General features: G+C 39.8%; 1 protein-coding gene across 3 annotated transcripts; it reads left to right on the top strand.

Annotated features, from left to right (window-relative positions):
• Positions 1-417: 417 nt before the first annotated feature.
• GCFC2 (GC-rich sequence DNA-binding factor 2) lies at positions 418-24,669 on the top strand. 3 transcript variants are annotated; one of them, XR_012653301.1, is made up of 18 exons: positions 418-859; positions 1,640-1,750; positions 3,068-3,226; positions 3,875-4,093; positions 5,093-5,172; positions 6,683-6,798; positions 9,201-9,387; positions 10,571-10,694; positions 12,366-12,444; positions 13,671-13,783; positions 14,524-14,723; positions 15,151-15,304; positions 15,584-15,705; positions 16,930-17,006; positions 18,307-18,373; positions 22,425-22,491; positions 22,945-23,069; positions 23,424-24,669. XR_012653301.1 is itself a non-coding variant. In XM_075049023.1 (18 exons), exons 1-18 carry the CDS (start codon positions 454-456, stop codon positions 23,536-23,538), a joined length of 2,598 nt encoding a protein of 865 aa, XP_074905124.1. In that variant the 5' UTR covers positions 418-453; the 3' UTR covers positions 23,539-24,669. The 3 variants fall into 3 exon arrangements, 2 of the variants coding, with proteins under 2 accessions (XP_074905124.1, XP_074905123.1); XM_075049023.1 differs by having other exon boundaries at positions 15,154-15,304; positions 22,425-22,571; XM_075049022.1 differs by having other exon boundaries at positions 22,425-22,571.
• The last annotated feature ends 446 nt before the right edge of the window (positions 24,670-25,115 follow it).

Here is a 25,115-nt window from a genome sequence, read left to right as displayed (position 1 = left end):
AACTATCATAAATTTTACATGTAATAACAAAACCGGGTAAGTTTTTGACGCCCTAGCACCAAGCAGGGGAAGGGCCCACCGGCGGCAGCCCCTGCCACAAACAGGCTCACGGCCCTTCAAAGAAATTTAATTTTCACGCGTCAGCGATCAATTAATTACCAGCAAAACGCCTTCTGCTGCTCACCCCCGGGACACGTCCCCGCTCCCCTCAGCCCCTCACAGCGCCCGCTCCCGCCCACCCTCCGGCTGCCCGGCGGTTACACGCCGGACACGCCCCCCCGCCCTCATTGGACAGCTGCTCCCCCTGCCCCGCCCCACCTCCGGGCGGGACGAGGCGGGTGTGCGCCGCGGGGCGGGGTTTGCGAGAGGCGGAGGCGGAGTTTCGGCGTCGTCGCGCATGCGCGCTGGTGAGGCGGTTTGCGCGGGCGCTGCGCGGCCCCTTCGCCGAGCGGAATGTTCCGGCGTCCCCCGCGCAACTTCCGCGGCCGGCGGCGCGCCGCCTCCAGCGGCAGCAGCGACGAGGAGCTGGAGCCGGTGCCGGTGCCGGTGCCGGTCATTGCCGCCGCCGCCCCCTCCTCGCCTCCGGCAGCCCCCGGCCCTGGCTCTGAGCGGGAAGCGGAGCCTGAGGTGGGCGAAGGGGGGGATCCCGGCAGCGCCGCCGCGTCCCCTGAGGGGGCCGGGGCGGCTGCCGCCGCCGCCGCAGAGGGGCCGCGGCCCTCAGAGGAGGCGGCGGACAGTCCCGGGGACCGGGAAGAGAGCGGAAGGACAGCCACCGGCCGAGGGCCGCGCCTCGCCGGAACGGGGCCGGCGCGGGGGGGAAAAGTGCTGCTGAGCTTCGGTAGTGAGGAGGAGAGGGAAGGTAAGGGGTGCGGCGGCGTCCCCCGGCTCCGGCGGGGGCCTCCCTCACCCGCCCCGGGGTGGCAGCCGGTGCCCTGCCAGCGCCGGGGGCTCCGGGGGGAACAGCCAGGCTGGGAGCTTGGGGGAACAGGCTGCTCCTCCGCACCCGGCGCACGGTGGGGGGGGTCCTGCCTGCCTGAGCCCTGGGCTGGTGACCCGGGGAGCCACAGGTCACCTTTATGGCTCTTTGTAACCAAAAATAGGAATACCGTGTCATGGATAGGGCCGTTGGGAGGGTTTGTAGCAGAAAGGCGTATAAAAAGCACTTTGGAGATGACACATGTCCGTGCGCTTTTGGCTGGGAAGCTTCTGAAAGCTTCTTAGAGCAGAGAAAACCAGAGAAAACTGTCTGTGTTTCCACGGCTGACTAGGCTTAAATAACTGAAACTTAGATGTTTAATTAACTCTTCCTGGGCTGCCGCTTTTGTGGCTGATGACACAAGATGGGTCAGGGCAGCTTACAGGAGTCACTTTGTGATGGACACAGACTGCAGAGAAACCGTACGTTTCAACAGTACAGTGTTGCTGTATTGAGGAGGCTGAGCTGCACGGTTTTATATTAAGAGGTGATGGATCTTGAGTGATAAAGCCATAGAACTAGTTAGACTTAATGCAGCTAGAACTTCAAAAAATATGCTGCGCACACACAGGGGTTACGTGCACTTTATAGGTTATATATATATGCATATATACTGCTGTCTTTGTTTATGTTACTCGGAATCATTTTGTTTTATCTGGATAGGTGATGAAGAATTTTTTAAAATCAAAAAACCATCCTTCAATGAAGTGACCTTTAGAATTCAAAAGAAGGAAAGCCTGCTGCCTGCACAGACAGAAACTGAAGAAAGCAAAAGTAAGTACTTCTTTCAGTTAAATGTTTTATGGAATACTTACATGAAAATATATTACAAAATCAGTAAATGAAGAGTGATGTACAAATACTGCTGTTAGATGTTTTTTACTTGTCAATTGAACCAGGGATTATACTTATAATGTTATGTTCCAGGTTTACGATTTTAATGTATTTGTACTGAAATTATTTTCTGTATGACCTTGGCAGAACAGTACCAGAACTTGGAGGCTATTCTTGAGAAGACTTGCATATGCGGAACCACAGTAGTACATCAGAATTAATAAACTTACGATAAATTCATACCTTAGCATCGTACCTTTCAAACTGTGTCGTAACTATCCACTGCTTATTGCTATTAGATTGCAGTTTGATCTGAGTGTTTGCATTGAGAGAAAACGTGAGCTTAGTAGGATTTTGTTTGATAAAATGTAATGTAAACCTCAAACTTTGTGTTATTAAATTGTGTGCTATTACAGCATTTGAATATTTTAATTGAATACAGTCAATAGCCTTAATTGTTCTTGTAGTATTCCTAGTCTTATCGAACTATAGTAGGTTTCCTATTGGGTTATTTGGGGTTTGTGTGTTTTACAGTGTGTCTAAAAGTTCTCTTCCCCTCTATTCCCCTTTTGACACCTCTGTCAATTCACAGGTATACCCTAATTGCTACTGTTAGATAAAAATAAATCAGATTGAGAAATATTTCCCTTTGAGATTGTGATTGAGATGAGATGGTAAATTTTCTTAGTAACTTCTTATAAAAGTATACCTTATACTCTTATAACACGTGGCACATTCTTTTGTTCAGTAATCTGATGATTTACTGAAGATGTGGCAGGTGAAGAGAAATCAATGTTTTTAAAGAATTCGAAGATAATCGGAGACAAGACATACATAAACCTTTGTAGTTTAAATAAGGACTCCCTCATTGTTAATGCTTAAAAAAAAAAAAGGGGCTTTGTAAATACAGTTTATAAAGTCAAGGGAGATGAATCCAAACATTCTGTGAACTACCAGGATATTAATCTGTTGTCATCCGGGAGCTTGTGTCATTGCTTTTGTGCATGTAAATGTGCTCTGTGTCTCAGAACGACATACTAGTTTAAGAACTATCACAGATGCTTTGATTCCAGACAAGAACTGGCTTGTAGTTTGCTGTCTTGGAGTGTCAGAAAATTTGATGTGTTTTGATGAGGACAGGCGGAGATAAAGAAGTGACCAGTCTTTGCTGCAGCAAGGTTACCAGTTATGGCACATCATATTCCAGCTGCTGAAACTAAAATCACAAATCTTACTTTTTTTCTTCCCCTAATGCAGAAATCTGTCAGTTGGTGCCTAGAACTGGCAACACCAAAGGCACTCGTGAAGAAGAGGAGGAGGAGGATGAAAGTTATTCTTCACTAAGTGAGGACTACAACAGCTCAGACTCTGAAAATGAATCCAGCTCTCCACAAAGGAGGAAGGATTTATCACCAGGTTAGTTTCCTGGATTGTTTTTTTTTAAAGGAAGTTATTTACCACAGTCTTTCAAGTACATGACAAGATAGGTGAGATGAATCCCACTCAGCTTAAATCACATAACATGTAGGCATCTCGTTTGTGGTGAGTCAGGGTTACCCTTCTTCTGAAAGAATAGTGATGGTTCCCCAATATTTTTGGTTGCAGATGTTTGTTGTATTTCTGTGTTCATTTTGGAAATGGATCAGAAATTATGACCATTGGTTTCGGAAGAAAGGCAGCAAAAAATTCCTGTTTAATGATGTGTAATTCCCTTCATGAGATTAAAATATAACCTCACCTGTGCTGATTTGTAAACTTTGGATTCTTTTTTAAACTCACTAAGTTTAGTAACACTGATCTTGTGGAGAGATGGAAAAAAGGGATGGGCTAACAGCTATTTCTTTAAAAGAAAAAAGTCTGAGCTTTGTTTTTAGACTGAGGGCTGCTTCTAAAGGATGCTTTTCCATCCCTTTATATTCAACATAGTAAGCATAGTAGAAAAAGTCTTGTGTCCTATATTCAGAATTGTACAGTGATCCTGAACAGTGGTGATTATTGACATTAGGAGCGATACAGAGTGTTGCTTTTAGTCCTTTGTTTAAATTTTCTTTCCCTTCAATGCAGGTAATATCCCCAGTGCAGCTTGTATTGAGGCTGCTCGGAGGAAACGTCACTTAGCCAGGACACGGGCCGATTATCTTCCCCTGGATGTTTCAAACAGTCATCAGGTCTCTCAGAGAAGAGAAAGCAGTGATTTAGAGAGTGAAGATGAGTCTGATATGAAGAATCTCAATTTTGTTCCTAAAATGAGAACTCTTAGGGAGAGGATGACTGAGCACATGGGTGAGTTTGTGCCATTTCTCCCAGTGGTTGTGGCTTTATTTTACTGATGTCTGGAACAATGTGGGACTTCTCCAGGAAAGAGTGAGTGCAGCGCAAGGCTTTGCTTCTCAGGGGTCTTGGCAAAAGGCTCTACAGCTGGTGCTTGAGGTTTATATGGGACATTAACCAGGTTTAGGTGTCACAAATGTGGTGCAGGATGCTTTGAGAAACATTTAAAAAATTATTTTTGGCGTTATTGACTACAAAAAATTGCCTTGTTGGAGGCACAATATTTAATGTGAATAAAGTTGCTGTAAATCCTGCCTCTTGCTTCTGGTCCGGTCTTCTGAGTGCTCTCCCTGCATTGACGTTATGACTGTTCTTGAAAAAGGAGAAAAAAATCCAACAACACAGCCCTTCAGAAGTAAACAAACCTATTGCATACAAAGCACATCTGGCTTTTCCTTTGCTTTTATCCTCATATAGCTGCTTATAGTTTGTTTTATGAAGCACTGGTTTACTTTATTTGAGTAAGGGTTATAAGGAATGCATAACTATGAGCTGATTCTGCAATTCTGATTAATTCGAATGAGATATTTTTGTATCTATAGTAGAGTGTATGTTTTGGAACACTCAAGGATTTGCTGTGTATAATGTCACTCACTGTGTTATAGTCTTTACTTACGCTCTTGTTTACATGTATTATACACAGCTTTGCTTTGAGACATAAAAGGGAGATGTTTGTGCTCCTCGTACTGCAGTAGTAATTGTCTGAGAAACAGTAGGTTGGGGAAATTAATATTGGTATGAATTCTTCAAATCCCACTAGCCATTTCCAAGCCTTCCTTGTCTTTCAGTTTGGAAATCCTCCATCTGCAGGTTTTTCATCTGCTATTTTTTGTGTGTATCGTTTCCCAGTAATGTTCGGGAGAACCATTGTTGCTTTAGAGGGAGAAAGAACATGAGAGGGGAAAAATAAGGGATGTAATTGCATCTAATAATGATTGTTTTAACTTCCAGTGTCTGATGAATCAAGTGAAGAGGAAGCACAAATTAAGTGGGAAGAACAGCAAATAAAGAAAGCCGTTAAATTCTCTCAGGTGACATATGCTTTCCTAACCACTGGAAGTTGCTTTTTGCTCATAGGCAAGAGAGCTTGTCTGGAGTACTGTAATATCTCTTTTCTTATTAGAGAGCATTTTAGGAAGTTATACCCTGATTCTTCAGGGAAGAGATGATTAGAAGTATGGGAAGATGATAATGAAAATCTGTAACATCTTCTAGCTGTTCAGAAACAGGGTATGGTTATCTGCCTCAAAGGCAGATACCTGTATGTGATGGAAGACTGAAAAGCAGAGAATAAAATTCTGAACTCTGATTTCTTTGCTGCCATGCAAGGGATCTTGAAAGCAAGAGCATGCAAATAATACAAATGTTAAAAAGTTGCAAAGTAAAAATTATTCTTTTATCATGCTAAACTTCTGTTGGGTGGCAATCTGAGAGCTCTTTTCACAGTTCAGCAGAATGCTGTCTTTTTTTTTTCCTGGTAAATAATTGGCAAAAATAAATGGTGTATTTTCTGATGAGCTAGAAGTTTTGTTTCTGGCTTGAATCACCTACTCTGTATCAGACTAGGAAAATCTGAATAACCAGTCCTTTATGTCAGAATAGACAATTGTAGAAATTTTTGCCCATTAAATAGGAGTAGGTAGAGGACTGGGAGAAAGTTACATCTTTCTGCTGCTGAATTTCAAATCCAGTATGATTGGTGTTCTTAGGTCCTCATACTCGTTTCTGGAAAATATTAATTTCTGCTGTTTAGGGAACTGCAACAATTTTTAGTAGCAGACCTTATTAGTCGTGGGCTCAATTGCTTCAACTGATTGTGTTTTGGCTAGATTTTAATAGACAAACTTCTACTGCTTTAGAATACAAAGTATCTTTTAATTTATAAGCTAAAACTCAGTGGAATCCTTTTTTAGTTACAATTACAGTTAAGCTGAGTTGTCAGAGTGAAAAACCTGTCTTGGCCACTGGCTTTGTCAGAAGGTAGCATTCATATTTATTGGGGAGGTGAAATCAGAAAGTTTACTATGAGAAAATAGAATATTAAATGACTAATAGATGGTAAACAATTTATCATAAATATATTCAAATGGTTTTTAAAAAGCAAGATATGAGTAAAACCACATATTATCATCACCACTTGGCTGTAGTTTATTTCTACATTTTATATTTAGAATCTTGATACTAGCGAAGTCTCAGCTGTTAGTATAGAAGCATTATGCATTACTGAAAGCTATTAATATTTTCAGACCAAGACAGCAATTTAAGTATATCCTAAGTTACGGATTACTTTGTGCTGTTTATATGTGTATGCACTATATGTTTTTATACAACATATGTACGCAGTTTTTTATACTTTCAGTTTTCCTTGCTTTTTGTCTTTTTCTGTACAACATTTTCTGTACTTAATTTGATAATTAAAAAACATATCTTTATATCATATGCCTTGTATATTCGAATGATACATCTTGCTCATCTGTAGAGCTGCAGAGGGCAAACTTGTGTAATTGGTGTATTAAAAATTAACACTTAAAATTCTTGCAGGAAACTTATGATGATGCTTCCCTGCATAAATCTCAACCAGCTAAACCAAAGTTTGATCCCTCTGTTTCTCTACCACCTGTGAACTTGGAAATTGTGAAGAAGCGACTAACTGAAAGGTAAAGCCTGCTCTTATGAACTTAAATGTTTGAGTTGTCTGAGTTTTTTGTCACAGAATGAGAGATGACAGCTTTGAAGTCTTATTCTTTTTTCCTGAGTGTTGGAGGATTTTTGGCTTGTTATTTCATGTGTAATGTGCCTGTTACGATGTCTAGTAGAGTACTACAAATTTTTTTCTTTACTTAGCAATGCTTTGTTGTAGGGGAGCATTTGGACTTTTCAAGAGTGTTTTATCAACTAGAACTTTAGAGAGTAAGTTCATTTAAATGGCAGCAGCTTTTTATGCTTGGTAGTTTTTGGCAGGAGCATTGGTTCAGTGTTCCATTTGCCCAGCAAGCAAAACTTCAACTGAGGCAGATGGAGCTGGCAATCGTAGCCCTCTTACCATGGTTCTTATACCAGCTGCAAAAATAGCTCAGTATTTCCTAAAACAGGAGTAAATTCTCTACAGCCTGTTTAGGCAAACTAGAACCTGCCTTGGTTTTTTTTTTTTTTTTTGTTGTATGCCAGGCCATGACTTTTCTTTAGCAGTTCAGCAGCTGTCATATGGGCAGCTGAAGTGTCCTGGGATGGAGGTGGCAACCTCCAAGAGGGTGTGTGAGAAGGACAGCTGGGATCAGGCATCCTAAGGTAAGCCATCCCCTGTCATCTCTCAGACCACTGGGAAGCAGCTGTTCAGATAAGTTTAGACAAGTAACATTATACAGCTGAAACATAAATATGTGCTATGGGCTTGTACCGAGCTCTCTCTGTATATGCTTTGCTTTGTACAGGCCATCATTGACCTGCTTGTTTAGAGAATTGCAACTAAATTGGATTAAATATTTTTGTGGAATTGTATGCTTTCTTTGCCATAGTCACCTGAAAGGAATGAGTTAAATGAAGTAGGAATTTACCTACAGAATCAAAGAAGAAAAATGAGAATAAAGCTATCAAAAGTGGGAAACCTACCTGGAAAATAGCAAGAAGGGGAGGGGGACCCTGGTTGATGTAAACTTTATAGATGTGGTTAACATGCTAAATGCTGAAATAGCCTTTTTTTTTTTTTTTTTAACTTCTAGCAGAGTAGAGAACAATAGCTTAGTTCAATTATTTTAATTGGGAAGCGTTTCCTTCTTCAGGGAAGTGAAATAAGTCTGTTCCTCGGTTCTGTTACAGGCTTGCTCAAGCTGAGCAATCACTTGGGATATGTAAGGAAGGAAAGGGGAAAAAAAAGAGGAAGCAGAGTTGTAATATATGTAAATGTTCCTGTGCTGCCTACCTAATAGTGACAGCTGTAGACGTAGGTTCCTGGATTTTATCACCTACTACCAGCAAGAGTCCTTAGTTGGTTTGTATTTAGTAGTGAACACATGTTGAATGCTTATAGTTGCTCCTATCCATGCAACTTAAATTAAACTGGCATGGACATACTGGCATGAGCTGAAGTTTTATCCAGATCATGTTGGGTAGAATCCATTTAATGTGATATCACAAAATTTGGCTTTTTATGTTTTTGGGAAGCATGGTGTATTGAGAGATCTAGGTAAATTTAGTGGTGCTTTCAAAACTAGCACCATAAGTGACATTTGAGTCTCCAAAGCATGATGCTTGTCCACGCCCCTTACTTCTGCAAATGTTGGCATGGGTAAATGTTTCAACACTTACTAGCTGAAATGCAAGTGCTATTATTAGCACAGACAAAGATTTTATATGTGATTATAGTGGGAAAAATGTTTTGGAATGTATCAACTGCTATTTTGGCAATTGTCCTGGTTTCGGCTGGGATAGAGTTAATTTTCTTTCTAGTAGCTGGTATAGTGTTTTGTTTTGGATTTAGTATGAGAAGAATGTTGATAACACACTGATGGTTTTAGTGTTGCTAAGTAGTGTTTATACTAAGTCAAGGATTTTTCAGCTTCTCATGCCCAGCCAGCAAGAAGGCTGGAGAGGCACAAGAAGTTGGGGGGGGGACGGGGGGGGGGGACGACAGAGCCAGGGCAGCTCACCCAAACTGGCCAAAGGGGTATTCCATACCATGGGATGTCATGCCCAGTATATAAACTGGGGGGAGTTGGCCGGGAGAGGCAAATCACTGCTCGGGAACTAACTGGGCATTGGTCAGTGAGTGGTGAGCAATTGCATTGTGCATCACTTGTTTTGTATGTTTCAATCCTTTTATTATTGTTATTGTAATTTTATTATTGTTATTATTATCATTATTAGTTTTTTCTTTTCTGTTCTGTTAAACTGTTCTTATCTCAACCCATGAGTTTTACCTTTTTCCTTCCGATTCTCTCCCCCATCCCACTGGGTGGGATTGGGGGGGAAGAGTGAGTGAGTGGTTGCATGGTGCTTAGTGACTAGCTGGGGTTAAATCACAACAGCAATAGTTTTAGTTGACTGGGTTTCTCTTTTTTAGGATAACGTCATTACAGGATGTACACCGTGCCCACCAGAGGGAGTATGAAAAATATGTAGAGGACATTGAAAGTTCAAAAATGACTGTCCAGGAGTTAGAGAAGTCTTCGGATGCAGCTCTGAATTACAAATTCTACAGAGCCATGAAAACATATGTAGAAAACTTAATAAACTGTTTGAATGAAAAGGTAGGTATATCTTCCTCTTCCTTTTTTTTTTTTTTAGATGATAAAGGTGCATTCTGTCAACAAAAGATTAGGGTTTTTTGTTTGGAAATGATGAGGGAAACCACTCAGTTAAAAATCAGTTCTATCAGAAATTTTAATGTAACAAGAAACAAAATATGGGGAAAACAAATCAACCCTCACTGTGACCTAAAGTGATGATCGAGCTGGTATAGGTGTACCAACTTAAGCTATGGTCTCACTAGGTTCCGTTGGATGAAAGCAAAATGTTATTGGAGGGAGTTTTCTGGAGGTCTAGTAACTAGAGTTTGTTGAAGTTGAATGAGAGATAGCACTTAAATTCACTTTTGAGATCTCTCTAAATGTCTTTACTGAAGGTCATATAACAGAGGTAGTAAGGATTTCACATTAGGTTTGAGCTGAGATTGAGTTAGCAGAGCTGTGTGAGAATTTGTCTGTTATTGGCTGCATGTTTCCTGAACTGCAAACATTGTGTATTTAAAAAAGGGGAGGAGGTGCCTAAAGTTTGGCCTCAGTGAAAGTAAACTGCTGTTATCCTCTATAAATAGTGCTATGAAATCTAATTTATGTCACTTGATTGTATGGCAGTTCATAGAATCAATTGTAGAATACCAGGTTGGAAGGGACCTCAAGGATCATGTGGTCCAACCATTCTTGGTAAAAGCATGGTCTAGACAAGATGGCCCAGCGCCCTGTCCAGCTGAATCTTAAAAGCGTCCAATGTTGGGGAATCCACCACTTCCTTGGGGAGATTATTCCAATGACTGATTGTTCTCACTGTGAAAAACTTTCCTCTTGTGTCCAATTGCAATCTCCCCAGGGGTAATGTACCCATTACCCCTCTTTATGTAACTTTAAGGAGAATTAATTAATAGATTTTCTTCAATGGCTAGTGGCTCAAGAGCAAACTGAAAGCTAATTAAGTACACCAATAGTGTCCGATTGAACACTTTTGTATGAAGTCTTGGGTAGTCCCGTGATGAGCAACTGGCATTTAGTTTGTGTTTTTCAGTCTTACAAAACAGTCTGAAAAATTCCAATGACTCCAAGCAAACTTTTCAGTCTGTAATACTTTGGTTCTAACCAAGTACTGTAAACTGTTTTTTGTTTGTTCTTTTTGCATTTTATTTGATTGAAAATCTGGTTACTGTTTATTATATTTCAGCTGAAATACATTAATGAGCTAGAATTGGCTGTACATGTACTTCTTCAGAAACGAGCTATGATGGTATTGAAACGAAGGCAAGATGAGCTGAAAAATGAATCTGCTTATATTCAGCATCTGACAAGTTAGTATGAAGTTAAAAGTTATTTTCTTACTGAAACATTCACTTTTCGAGCAGAAATATACAATTACATTTTTTGGGTGAAGTATTTTATTTTCACCTTTGACCTTCTTTCCCCTTTTGTCAGTAGCCATGTTCTACTATAACTCAGTTGGAATCCTCACCTCAGTAAGGTCCATGATGTTATTTTTCTCTGGTTTAATAATGAACATAACATGATCAAATACTTTGTTAATTTTGAGTTATTCAAGTCAGCAATTTCCCATCAATATTTAAAAATAAATGTGTAGTTGGTGTTCTAGTAGGTCTTAAGTGGGAGAAAGCTTGCGATGTAGGATTCTGTGAATATATGAAAAAGCAGTGTGTTTACTTGGCAACATCGTGCTTACATGAGAGTCTTTAAGGCTGTGTGTGTGCTCAGAATGGAGATTTCAAACTAGGAGGTCACACGTGAAGGGAAGGACATGAAGAAAGAAACATCTTTGTGTAAGGGTTTTATCAAAAACAATTTTATTTTTGTCCATGTAGGAAAAAGTATTATGACTTTCTCATTTTATATTTTTTTTTCCACACCAATGTATTGTTTGTATGCTGTGTGAATCTTTAGCTGCTGCTCTTTAAAAGAAACCCAACCTCCAAAACCAAACCCTTTAAAACTGTTTAGGCAAAGCTAAGAGCAATATGCTTGGAGCTGCTGGGACCAGATGGGGGCCAGATGCATCAGTTTCTGGTAACTACTAATCATATGGGTTCAGTCTTCTCACTACACAGGATAAACTGCTGATTAGAGAAGGCTATCAGCCTCTATGATTTTTTTAAAATGGTGTAGCAGATTGACAGCAGGTGTTAAGAAAAGGGTAATGCCATAATAATAGTTGCCATTGAAATGATTTTACTTCTAGCTCATTACAAAGGAGACTGTACTTGCATGTTTAACAGCATTTTTAATTGTTTTTTGTGTTCCTAGTTGTATTTAATATAGTGGAAAGGCTGTTTTTTCTTACATAATAATACTTAAGTAGTAGTACACTTTTTTAGGCATGTTGTGTGCATATCAGCCAGCTAATAGTACTACAGATGAATGGCCCAACTAGAAAATGCTTCTAGTTTCTACCTCCGTGTTGGACTCAAGAATCAGAGTAGGGGTAATTGTGGGCACACAGTCGGTGACCGCTCAGATAACAGGAGGCAGTGGGGAGCTGACTAGTCTTGAAATCAAAATGCAATGATTTTGACTAGTATAAATTAGGGATTTAACTTCCACTTCAATGTTGGAACCAAACCTAAAAAGTTATTCTAATTTATTACATGGTTTCATTTTTGATACACAGGACAAAGTTAGGTCCCTGTGCTTGCCTTTCACACTGCTAAGAACCTGCCGTGGCAGGCACTAAGTTCCTTTTCCAGGATTAGGAACAGTTGCTGGAATGTCATCAAACTCACCTTTTCATCAACTGCTATAAGGGAACAACCACATCTGACTATATGCGGTTAACAAGTAATATTTACTGTGCGTTACTCTGGCGACTGTTAGAGTTTTGATTAGGAGGTTTGATTTTTCTTTGGCTGTTTTCCAAATGAAGAACAGAAGAAGGAGAATGTGTTTCCTGTTTGAAAAAATAGGAACTTTAAAATCATACCATTTTATTTTTGACTGTTTCTCTCTTCTGATAGGTGGGAATGACAAACCAGCTAATGGTGGATTGGAAGATGATGAGAAGGCACAGCTTCTGGAAATGTGTGAACATCGAAGGTAACTATTACATACAGGTGCACTTAGCTAATGTACTGTGTACTGACTTCCTGTCACTTATGCAGTGACGAATGTAAGCCTGTAGGATTACTAAGTGAGATTACACAAGAAATATGTATTTGCTTTCCAAAACTTGAAGTACCTGGAAACCATGATTTGTTAATGTCATTCTCTTCATGTTGATTTGAATCTGAATGCTAATAGGTCTTTTTATTTTAAATTAACAAGTCTTAAGTGAAGCAAAACTGTATGAGGGGAGCTTTTTCCTTCCTGTTTTAATAAATAATCCTATGACCTTGAACATAAATATATTTTTGTATTATTGTATAGATGGCAAAAATAGGCGGTATTGTTGCTGCTGGGGCGGTGGTGGTGAGTGAAGCAAAGCAACATCTACCCCTACTCTGCTATCAATGTAGGTCAGACAGATACTACATTTTGGATATTTTGATATTATAGTGTTCAGAGATTGGTACCAATTTCTTTTTAAGTTATTGGGAGCTTTGAAAGTTTTACAGTTACATTAGTGCCTTAACTCATAACTGTACTTTGAAGCAGCAAGAACCTTGGAATTTAAATGAAAAACTGCATAATAAGAACTTCCACTTGAAGCAGTTAACCTTTAATGCTAATTGATGTAAATAACCATACAAATGTATTTATGCAATATCACTTTCATATCATATATCATTTTCCTGTGGCATAGATGCAAGCTATTGATTTTGCAGTCTATTATGATTCTTGGTGTCATGGCAATAGGTTTTTAAGCCCAACTGGCACTTGGGTGCTATCACAATTTTTATGCAGGTTGTTGCACAAGTACTCCAGAACTGAGATGACAAAGGCCGAGAGCTCAGTAGTTTACTATACACTAAAACTGTCAGAGGCAGTGTCCAGTACTGTGCTAGATGTTCAGTGTTCCAGGTGGGATGAGTTGTTAGCCTCATCAGTGGGAATGAGGTGAAGTGAAGGTTATTACATGGTTCATAGGGGAGATAGAGATGGCGCTCTGACCTCTTTTATGTCATTTCCCAAATCTCCCTCTCCTTTCACACTTTGTGTACTTTTAGTTACATAATTACTATTGCTCCCTCATCATCTTTCCTTAGGCTGTTGCTCTCGCAACTTGCTTTAAGTATGTTTTTTGAAGTCAGATTATTTTTCATTAAGCTTCCTTCTGCATACATGGGAGAGGATAACTCATCTGAGTTCATTACAAAATACAGGACTTGCAGACGGCAAATGAGAGAGTGTTCAGGAGATGTTGATCACCATGAAGGCATGTCAAGTGACGATGAGCTGACTCCATCAGAGGTGACCGAGTTCCAGAAGAGCAAAGGTTGGTGACAGTCTTACTGTGATGTCCTAAAAAACAAAACTCTTTCTGATATTTTTAAATTATTTTTTTTTTTAGGAAAGGTGAAGAAATACTTCATTTGACTTGCATATTCTTAGTTACACACTGTAGACAAGATGCATTCAGACAATTCTGACTAATGACTTGGGAAGAATAGGTGTATGGTTGTAGATTTCTTTTGGTATGAATTATGTGGTGGTGGCATTACGCATGACTGTTTCAAGTAGAAGTAAGCTCTTTTAGATTATGCCAAAGCTAATCTGACAGTACTCAATCCAATGCTACAATGTGTTTTATATAATCGTTGTTTTCTAAAGATAGAGTGAATTAAAGGCTGGTGTTTTAATTATCTTGAATGAATGGATGAAGAGGAGCAGGGGAATGATTAATACCTTTTCTCCAGATAACAGCAGCAGGGTTTTCATGTCTGAAATTTTATCACTGTGGTATAAAGTTTGAAACATAGTGGTTGTATAAAACTGTGGAATAGACCATGAGGAAACTTGCCTTTTTTGGTCTTCTGACAGTATTTTTTTCTGAAACTGGGTTTTCCACGGAGCCGGTTTTAAAACCCATTTCAGTGTCAGGTGTGTCAAAGATAATTACAAATGCCATTATCATATAGATATTTCTTATGTCCTATAGATACATAAACTCTTCAGCTTATGCCTCAATAAGTTCTGTGATTGTTTCTTTTTATTCCCAATGAATATTATCCATAGATAACCTTTTAGAGGATAGTAGGAAAGTCTTTGAAGATGTACATGCAGAGTTTTGTGACATCAGAAAAATCCTGTTGAAATTCCAGGAATGGAAAGAGAAGTTTCCTGACTCTTACTGTGATGCCTATATCAGTTTCTGCCTGCCTAAGCTATTAAATCCATTGATCAGAGTTCAGTTAATAAATTGGAATCCTCTTGAGGTAGGTGCATCAGCTGACTTTGTTTTCTTCAAAAATTTTATGTGAGCTGTATTATGTATTAATATGAAAAATGAGATGTTTTTTCTATGTATAGCACAGTGCATTAGAAATTAATAGAAAGATACTGTATTGGTCTCAGAACTTGAAGCATGTGGTTGGAATCTTGTTAACTTTCTCCTTTCCCCCTACCTCCAGGCCCTTTTCCAACACCCCCAGTAAAAACAATTCTTCTCCTGAGTTCTTTGAAGACACTTTAACAATCCCACCTTTTAAATTATAGCTTTAAATCTAGTGTTTGTGATTTGCTCGTTTGGCCTGTTCAGTGGGGAAGATGGATCTGAAATTAAGTGAGAATCTGTGGTATCATTGGATGGAGCTCTTCTTTTAATCCTGACCAGCTGAACAACTAACACGAGTGATCTTTCAGCAGAATTTTACAGAGTTGGAAGAGATGCCCTGGTTCAGAGCTATAGAAGAATTCAGTGATGCCAAAAATGTATCTGAATCAAAAAGGGATGATGATACTGATCAAGAAGTTTTGCCTAGAGTGATTGAAAAAACTATTCTTCCAAAAATTACAGGTATAGTAAGATTACCTTGAAAATGTTCACTGCAGCTAGGCAATGAAACCTTAAATAAAAGTGATAGCTATCAAATAATGTTAGTTATATAATGGTGCTCCAAGATGTAGTGATCACATGGTTCCATCGAGTGAAGCTAAGGTAGCCTCTTTTTAAGATTATTGTGAGAGGCTTAGCTTTTTGTATGTTTACTTCTGTTACATTGTAAGGCCTTGAAACTAGAGCGGATAGCTACTTGCATACTGTGAATGCAATAAATCCCTATTTTTTTTTTTCCAGCATTTGTGAAGAGTGTGTGGGATCCTTTATCTACTTCACAGACAAAGAACCTTGTACAGCTTTGCAATAACATCTTTGAAAAACAACTCCTTTCCAAACGTGAATGCATTCAAGCAAAAAAGGTAAAAGCTCCTGTGGTATTGGGGAAGGGGGAACTTCATCCACTGTGTGTGCTTTCTGTGCGTGCACTTAGAACATTGTCCTGAAGTTGTTCGGTTCTGATTACTTGTTTATTTTGTCACTTCATATTAAGAAGATTTAACAGTTAGAGCTCTTTGATGCTCTTGTTATTAAAGATGATGGGAGATGGGACACTCTTGAGGCAGAAATTAGCTCCTGTTCCTATAAAAATTCTCCCTGTACCTATCAAGAATCTGACTGTAGGTCTAATCTTGCTTTGCTGCAATAACAATGGTTAGAATTTTAGATTTGCATTTAGTTATCTTTCAAAATTTGAGCTTTAAATGCTGATAATGCTCCAGTAGTCAACTCCTTAAGCTTTTATTTATAAAGTAGATCTAGAATTTTAAAACGTGAAAATCCCCAAAGGTTAATTAATTGGCTAGGAGAAAGACTACTTTGTAATCTTAGCAATCTTTTAATAATTACTTTTATACACATAGTCACTCCAGCATGCCCTTCTTCAGCCTGATTGTGGTCTTATTCTGATGTAAATCTGGAGGTTTATCTAGTATAAAGCTGGTGAAATGTGATGAATGTTTAGGCCCTGAGTATGAAAAGAAATATTTTTAAGAAAAAGTTTATGCCTTCCAACTGAGCCTTCCAAAGGTTGCTGATTTGAAACCATGCCTTGAAGTCAAGTAGTACAACTGACCTTAGCTGAGATACTGTTTGTACAAAAAGTAAAGTAAACCAGAACTTTAAATAAATAAAAAGGCTTAAAAAAAAAAAAAAAGCTAGGTGGCAATCTATGGCACCTAAAAGCATCTTGCCTAAAAACGCATACTACCCTAGCTATGGTGATTTTTTTTTTTAACATAGAATTTCATAGCTTTTTATGAGATCCTGTGTGCATAACTTATATTGTTAATCTATACATTTTTCTTGCTGCCTTGCAAACTAATATGCAAAGAAAGGTCTCAGGGAAATAATTTAATCTTAAAAAAATAATCCTTTAGATTAACTCTCTAGATAATTACAGCTGTGATTTGTCTACTGTTTTTAATGTAGTCATAGTCTCAGTGTGTATTATATACAAGTGGCAACTGTACTTAGCTCTAATTAGCATTTTGTGGTTCTAGATAAGCAAATTAACCATTGAAGTTGTTATAAATGGAAGATGAAGTCTTTCTTCAGAGGACACATTAATAATTCTTTTTAAACAGGATTTTTTGAACGTGGTTGTCCTAAGAATGAAGAAATCTGTAGAGGAAGATGTCTTTATTCCTCTGTATCCTAAAAGGTAAGCTGAGTCAGACTTTTTTTTAAACTTTTTTCTTTTTTTTTAAATTCCCATACCCCTCTTCCCCACAGATGTAGATGAAATATTGTAGACATCCATTAACAGCTAATGGAATAAGCATGCCTTCCACTCTCGTGAGACCCCACCTGGAGTACTGCATTCAGCTCTGGGGCCCCCAACACAAGAAGGGCATGGACCTGTTGGAGCGAGTCCAGAGGAGGACCATGAAGATGATCAGAGGGCTGGAGCACCTCTGCTATGAAGAGAAGCTGAGAGAGTTGAGGTTGTTTATGCTGGAGAGGAGAAGGCTTCAGAAAGACTTTATAGCAGCCTTTCGGTACCTAAAGGGGGTCTACAAGAAAGCTGGAGAGGGATTTTTTACAAAGGCATGTAGTGACAGGACAAGGGGTAAGGGTAATGGCTTTAAATTAAAAGAGGATAGATTTAGATTAGGTGTGAGGAAGTTCTTCACTGTGAGGGAGGTGAGGCACTGGAACAGGTTGCCCAGAGAGGTTGTGGCTGCCCCATCACTGGAAGTGTCCAAGGCCAGGTTGGATGGGGCTTTGAGCAACCTGGTCTAGTGGGAGGTGTCCCTGCCCATGGCAGAGGGCGTTGGAACTAGATGATCTTTGAGGTCCCTTCTGACCCAAACCATTCTATGATTCTACTGTTTTATTATAGGAAAGGTTATGAAGGAAAAGTTTCTGTTTATGAAGTCTTTCTAGTAAGGGTAACTCAATGCTTTTTTGCTTCTGTAACCAAAAGTTTTCCAGTATATGAGGTCCACAGTCTGGTTTTGGCATAGCAACTTATATCTGAGGGCCTGTGTTAGTTTAGGTGGTCTGGTGTCACGTCTGTGTGTCCCCTGATTCCTCCTGCCATTCTTAAAATAGGGTTTATATTGTTGATGCTTATTCCTGGGCACTAGTTCAAAGGTGGGATTGAGTAGGAGTCTGGAAGATGTGGCGTTAAGATACAGCTAAGAGAGAAGTTTTGCTAAAGCTGGTGTAGGATGTTTGGTTCTAAGCCATGCTGGTTTGTTATGAATCCATGATATGTAGACATGGGTGTTTCCAACTGCTAATTTTATTGAAACTTATTTCATAGTAGTTGTATTATAATGGGTTCAAATCAACAGCTCTTTCCCTAGACCTTTATTCTGATTGTGGCTGTCACTGCTGAAAGAATGTCAGAATTAACATTCATCAGTATCTAAGAGATCAGTTGTCAGTTTATCTTCTTTTAAGAGCAAACAAAAAATAAATCCTTATTTTACCTTTTTTCTTCTTTCTATGACCAGCGCTGTGGAAGACAAATCATCACTATGTTCTAAATTTCAAGAAAGACGGTTTTGGTCAGCTGTTAAGGTAGAGAAAATATACCTATTTTTTATTTGAAATTCCTTTTAGTAAAAAAATACTTTGCAGTCAGTCAGGAAATACATCTTCAGGCAAGTCTTAGTCCTGGGAGATTAATACATTTTTATTAGTATGGATAACCATTTTTCTCGGTGAAGGATGTGTTCTCTGTGCAACCTGCGTGTGATGATTTAAGAATGAACCATAAATGAACGCTTTTTTTCTGTTTACCCAACTGGTACATGTTCTGCAAGATACTTTGGTCTGACCATCTGTTCTTGCTGGTTCGTTTTTTTTTTCCTTGAGTGGGTCAGCCAGGCGTGTTGGCCTTACATCTTACTAGTTAGTCACTGTCACCCACTGCTATGGGGACAAACAGGTTCTTTTGGGGATCCTGGGCAGCATGATGATGGCACTAAGTTGTAGGTACAATTAAAGCTTTACTGTGTTTTTTTTTAACAGAATTTTATGATCAGCATAGCACAGTATTTTATGATCTGAGTAGCAGAGGATTTTTATAATCAGAATCAGTGTACACAATTTTATAAGTAGCATAGCACAATTTATAGCACAGCTTAGCTTATGGTTCCTAATCACCTGGACCCTCTGCAGATTGGGTCAAATCTTAACATTTGGCTTGCAGTATCAATAATACAACAGTCATAACATATAAAAGAATATGAGTCACTCCATCTGTGGAGGAAGCAGAGGACAGTAGAGGTGTCCCTGGCCACCCGGGGGGGCTTATGGGTCTCACTATCCAGCAGCAGTTCTGGTGCAAGTTCCCCTTAGGACTTGTAACTGCATGATTTCATAGACAGTGCTCTGTGTGCTGTTCTTTTTCCCTGTTCTGTGATGGGGTCATCACCACCACAAAGTTGGCCAGGTGCCTGGGGCCTTCAGGGCTGGTAAGGAGGGGAGTGGTCAGCCTGGCTCTCAGGAATTTTGAGGCTGACAGAGAGGGGAAGAAGAAATCTGTTTGGTTCGTCTACTTGGTGCACAGGACCTTCATAGTCTGGTAATGAGGAGAAAGAGGCCTAATATGTGACCAGCTCAGTCACAGAGAATGGCTGTTTGCCTTATAAAATGGCATTAGTTATGCTAACCATTATTGTAGAATATAATTACTGTGCGTTCATATAAGCACATCAGTATAGTTTTATTTGGGGGTGCTGACATGGGGATTTCTGAATGCCTGTGATTCAATTCCTACTTAAGATGTGTTTCCTCTAGGAATAGATTTGGATTCTTACTGAAGATGAGACTTGAATGCATAAAACCCCATTATAATCCCAGACAGTACTGCAGTTCCCCAGCTATTCATGATGCCTAGCCCTGTGTAGGCTTCCTGTTGTCATGATGCAGAGCTTCCTTTCTGTTGAAAAGCTTGGGAAGTTGGATGTGTTGAGGTCTGTTTAGCAAAAGACTTGCCACTTCTGCTCCTGGGGTGAGCTGCTGTGCAGGAATCTTTCATGGACAGATGAAGAGAAAGCAAGAGGGAGTTTAATCCTCAGGGGTTAGGACACCTAGCAAAAACCAAGGCAGACTTGGGATTCTGATCCCAGCTTCTAGGACTGTGTGTTGTGTTTTCCTGGAAGTCAGACCTGGGTGCTTTCCTCTGCAGACTGAAATTTTCTCCTTTTAGTTTTTGATTTCTTCTTCACTGTCACAGTGGTCGTCTTTGAAGGGGTGATAATGGAGAGTAGTTTAATGTGTTCTTGCTCTGTATATCTGTTGAATAGTTGTCACATCATTCTTTTCTGGAGTGGAGGTGTGAATTCAGTCACCCCAGGGTAAATAGTACTGCATCTCATCTGTGTTAAACTTTTGGGACCTACTTAATACTTAGGCTAGTGTAATGCATCTGTGCTTGAGATTGCTCTGTGGCACTGAGACCCACTGCCATTGTGCAGCCCCCCCCCCTCATGCTGTTAAGCTCTGTCTCTTGATACGGCTTGCCATCTTCACAGTGCTTATTAGGAATGGCCTCTAAACCATGTCCAGAAATTGTATGGAGGAATACTAATTGGCTTGGGTGAGAAGTGAGCCAGGAACTCTTCTAATGCAGAAAGTACAGGTGATGGAAGTTCAGTGTTTGTATCCTGGTATTGCCTAACTTGCCTAGTGTAGATAATCATGTTTTGAGCTACATGTTATTTGTTTACTACACTGTGTACTTTCCTGATTATATGCTGGCCAGTGGAAGCACTCCTTTTCCTTTGATCTATGTTTTAGTCACTCATGCAGTTAGACGGAAGTGTCCCGTCAGATACTCGAGAAATGTGCAAAGGTGGTGGGCTTTGTGAGTGCTTTTTGACTGGTGACTGCAAAGGTAGCAGGCTGTGTCTGTGAGGGTGAAATACCTTGAGGTTAACAGCTACCTGAAAATTAACTCGGAATAGGTTAAGGGAAAAAATAGTCACGTTCTTACATCAGACTCAAAAATTACAACAATTGTAAGGATTTATAGTGATAGGGGCAGCAGAAGAAAACTCTCAGTACCTTATAATACTGATATCAACTACAAAAAATCTCTTTGTGCTGCTATGAACTGTGGCTACCAACCTCATCATGTTATGAGGGACTGTGTGTAGTCTTATCCTGAGCAGATGTAGGAACTTTTTTTTTACTTCTGTCTTGGATTCTCTGATGGTTTGCTTAGAATCAGATGTCACTTGGTTTTGGTCCCTATTTCTTGTAGGGGGAATGTCTTAATACTCTTTCCTTGTTTCATGCTTTCAGATTTGACTGCTAAGCTCTTCTGTGTAAAGCATAGTCATCTTCTCTACTTGGGCCTTAGCAAATTGTTAGCCTATTAGAAGGGTAAAATGTTCTTCCCAGCTTTGGAGGTGTGGTGGGTTGACCCTGGTTGGACGCCAGGTGCCCACCAAAGCTGCTCTATCACTCATCTCCTCAGCTGGACAAGGGAGAGAAAATATAACAAAAGGCTCATGGGTCAAGATAAGGGTAGGGAGAGATCACTCACCAGTTACCATCACAGGCAAGACAGACTCGACTTGGGGAAAAAAAATAATTTAATTTGTTGTCAATCAAATCAGAGGAGGATAGTGAGAAATAAAACCAAATCTTAAAACCACCTTTCCCCACACCTCCTTTCTTCCTGGGCTCAACTCCCAAATTCTCCACCTCCTCTGCCCAGCAGCGCAGGGAGATGGAAAATGGGGGTTGGGGTCAGTTCATCACACGTTGTCTCTGCCGCTCCTTCCTTCTCAGGACAGCTCACGCTCTTTCCCTGCTCCAGCGTGGGCTCCTCTCTCCACACAGCCACAGGTCCTGCCAGGAGCCTGCTCCAGCGTGGGCTTCCCATGGGGTCACAGCCTCCTTCAGGCATCCCCTGCTCCGGCGTGGGGTCCTTCCCGGGCTGCAGGTGGAGATCTGCTCCCCCGTGGACCTCCCTGGGCTGCAGGGGGACAGCCTGCCTCACCATGGTCTTCCCCGCGGGCTGCAGGGGAATCTCTGCTCCGGCGCCTGGAGCATCTCCTCCCCTTCCTTCTGCACTGGCCTGGGGGTCTGCAGGGTTGTTTCTCTCACATATTCTCACTCCTCTCGCTGACTGCAGTTTGTTGTGCAGGTTTTTTCCCCTTCTTAAATACATTATCCCAGAAGCACTACCACCGTCACTGATGGGCTCAGCCTTGGCCAGCAGCGGGTCCGACTTGTAGCCGGCTGGCATTGGCTCTGCTGGACATGGGGGAAGCTTCTAGCAGCTTCTCACAGAAGCCACTCCTGCAGCCCCCTGCTACCAAAACCTTGCCACGCAAACCCAATGCAGGAGGTCATATATATACGTATTAGGGTACAGTTCATATGCAGTTGTAAAATTGATTATCCTACTTAATAAGGTTATTTACTATATGCAGCTTATTAGTGGTTAAATGACAGTAAGTTTGGACAGTGTGAATCCTGGGTTTTGAGTACTTAAATTGGATAGACATAATATTATCTTTTAATCTTTATCTTACATAAAACTTGTAATATTGTTTTTTAGCACACTTCCAGCCACCAGGTATACATATTCTCTGTTTCTTCATTAATGCAGCTGCTCTCCAATGTTCTTCTTTGGGATGGGATTGTACAAGAAGATACGGTCCGTGATTTGGGACTGAGTAAGTTGCTGAATCGTTACCTTCTTCTGAACCTCTTAAATACACCACTAGGACCGGAAAATACAGAGAAGTGTACTAAGGTAAAAGATAACATGTACATTGGCATTGAAAAAGCTAAAAGCTTTTTTCTTTTTTTTTTTTTTTTTCAATGTAGAGGGGTCAAAACTGAAGATGGAATATTTAAAAAAATTAAAATTAAAACATTTATAATTTGGTTTTAAATTTAAATTTTTTTTATGACCTTGGTGCATAAAAGCATTTTAGAGCAAATATTGGTCCATAGGTTCTTAAGAATAACTACTTCTAGGGATAATCAATCTTGGTTTCAAAGAAAAAACACACTACTACTACTGACTGAACCTGCCAGAAAGTTGCTGTCAGAAGCGATGTGACTTGGTTATATTGAAAGACTTTTCTTTTTAAACTTTTTACAAATATTTTTTGTGTGACCAGGTGGTTGCATGCCTCCCAGAAAGATGGTTCCAAGATCTGAGAAGTGGATCAACTCTCCCTGAGTTACTGAACTTCTGCCAGCACTTGCTGAAATGTGCCCGTATGCTACACAAGAATAACCACAGGTAATAGATAAGGCTTTCCTTGGGATTCAAGCACTTCCTCGAACGCTTTGTGTTAAACGTTTCTTAAATTCCTTAAGTCTTATATATTTGACACTTTCAAGGATGTTCCCATCACATACATAAAAGATGGAGTCCATAATGTAAAGGAGCATTTCTGCAGTTCTAGTTCAATGTGACAGTTTGAGGTGCTAGATGTTGGGTACTGTTAGTGATGGGTGTAGCCAAGGTCACCTGCTGACAATCGCCCAAGAAGAGATACCTGACTCTTCTTAAAATTAATAAACATAAAGTGCACTTAAGTCAGGTACATAAAAGTGCTGCTATCTAAGTTGTTTTGTTGGTTTTTTTTAATAGTGATGAAACAAAAGAAGTTCTTCTCCTGCTGGTGAAAGTCAAAGCTCTGCATATTGTTGAAGACTTCATTGAAGAGTACAAACTTGAACACCTTAAATCGATGATCGGGAAATAGAAATTTTTGAAGCAACACTTGTATTACTAAAACAAGCCTGCTGTTCACACTAAAGCAGTACTAGTATGAAATTTAATTAGTGGATGCCGCCTACTCAAAGGTGTAGTGGTAATCACTGTCTTGCTGTTAACTAGTTTTGAGGTTTTTGTTTTTTCTGAATGTCATCTTCTGCCACCTACTCCTAGGTTAAGGAGTCTTTAGAAGTTACAGTTGTCAAAGCGATGGTTCAGGCATTCTAAAATGTATGACAATGCTTTATCCTTTTTTAGAAGGGTTCCTGGAAAGAGAGAAAGTGCCTGTAAAACTTACCACTGCTAGTCAGTAGATGACTTTACAAGTTATTTTCAGTATTAGTTGCTAAATATCGCTCTGACTTAGCAGTCATTGAGCTCTTCTAACTTGTGGTCCACAGTGCTTTTTGGTAGGGTTATTGTTAAGCCATCCCTAGTGAAAAAGAATTCATAATGTCACAGGGGTTTTGACCCTGGTACAGGAACAAGGGAAGTCAGTGTGCAGATCTGGAGTTTGACTGATGAACGCTGACTGATGGTAAATGTGGGTTCAGTGAGGGAAGTTGCACAGGAGAACATCTGGGGAAGAGCGAACATGAAGATAGGGTCTGATGTGCATAGTCTTGTAGTTGATACAGACTGAACTTGTGTGCAGAGCTGGAGTTGTCACACATCCTGCTTTGTCAGGCTTTTAATAACAGACATCTTGATGATGATAAGCACAAGAACAACTTCAGTTACTTTCCAGTAACTGAAACTCTAGGAATTTGCTTCCCAGTAAGATCTACTGAACCTTACTTCATCATACCCTTATTAGATTTCTAACGTTTTATAACTTTGTGTATTTGCAATAAATAGCTATAGAATAACAAGGATACTTTATTGTAGAAGCTGTAGTGCATCACAGACTCTGTATGTTTATGTGACTGTATTTCTCCAAAATCTTCTGGGACTAAAATTTAACTCTTGCAGACTTAATCCCTATGATTTCTTTTATATTTTTTTAAGTTAAAAAGATATTTTTGTAAAATAATTGTAAATAGTTTTGATCAGTGTTACAGACAAAAGGGGACTTTTAAAATAATTTTATTTTGAAAATAAAAATATTTTGCTGTGTTAATGAGACTGGTACAGTTCAATTCTTTAACATGTGACACAAATGTTATTAGAAGTATGAAAAAAACCTCAGACACCATTAGCCTTTGTTACCTTCAGGCGTTATGTTGCAAATCCTGCTTTCTAATAATGGTGAATTTCTGTTGCTTTTTGCCTGAGAATGCCAACAAAAATGTGATAGCTGATCAATCATCACAAGCTCATGATCTCATTGCTTTTCTCTTGTTCTCCTTTGTCTCATCCTAGCTAAAGCTCTCCCCTGAAGCAACCAGCCTTGTGCTATTATAAAAATATAATAGATGTTCTATCACAGTTTAGCACTGTAGATCTTTCTTTCTGGAAGAAGGATTGTTTGTAATGACTTATAAGCACGGGAAGGCAGTTAATGCTTGAGCTCAGAACCCCTGTGTGCTTCTACTATGGAAATAGAGTTTCATGAAGCCAGCTGTC

The sequence above is a fragment of the Buteo buteo genome, chromosome 17 (genome assembly GCF_964188355.1).
Source record: "Buteo buteo chromosome 17, bButBut1.hap1.1, whole genome shotgun sequence".
Taxonomy (NCBI): Eukaryota; Metazoa; Chordata; class Aves; order Accipitriformes; family Accipitridae; genus Buteo; species Buteo buteo.
This window is presented reverse-complemented; position numbering and strand designations above follow the sequence as displayed.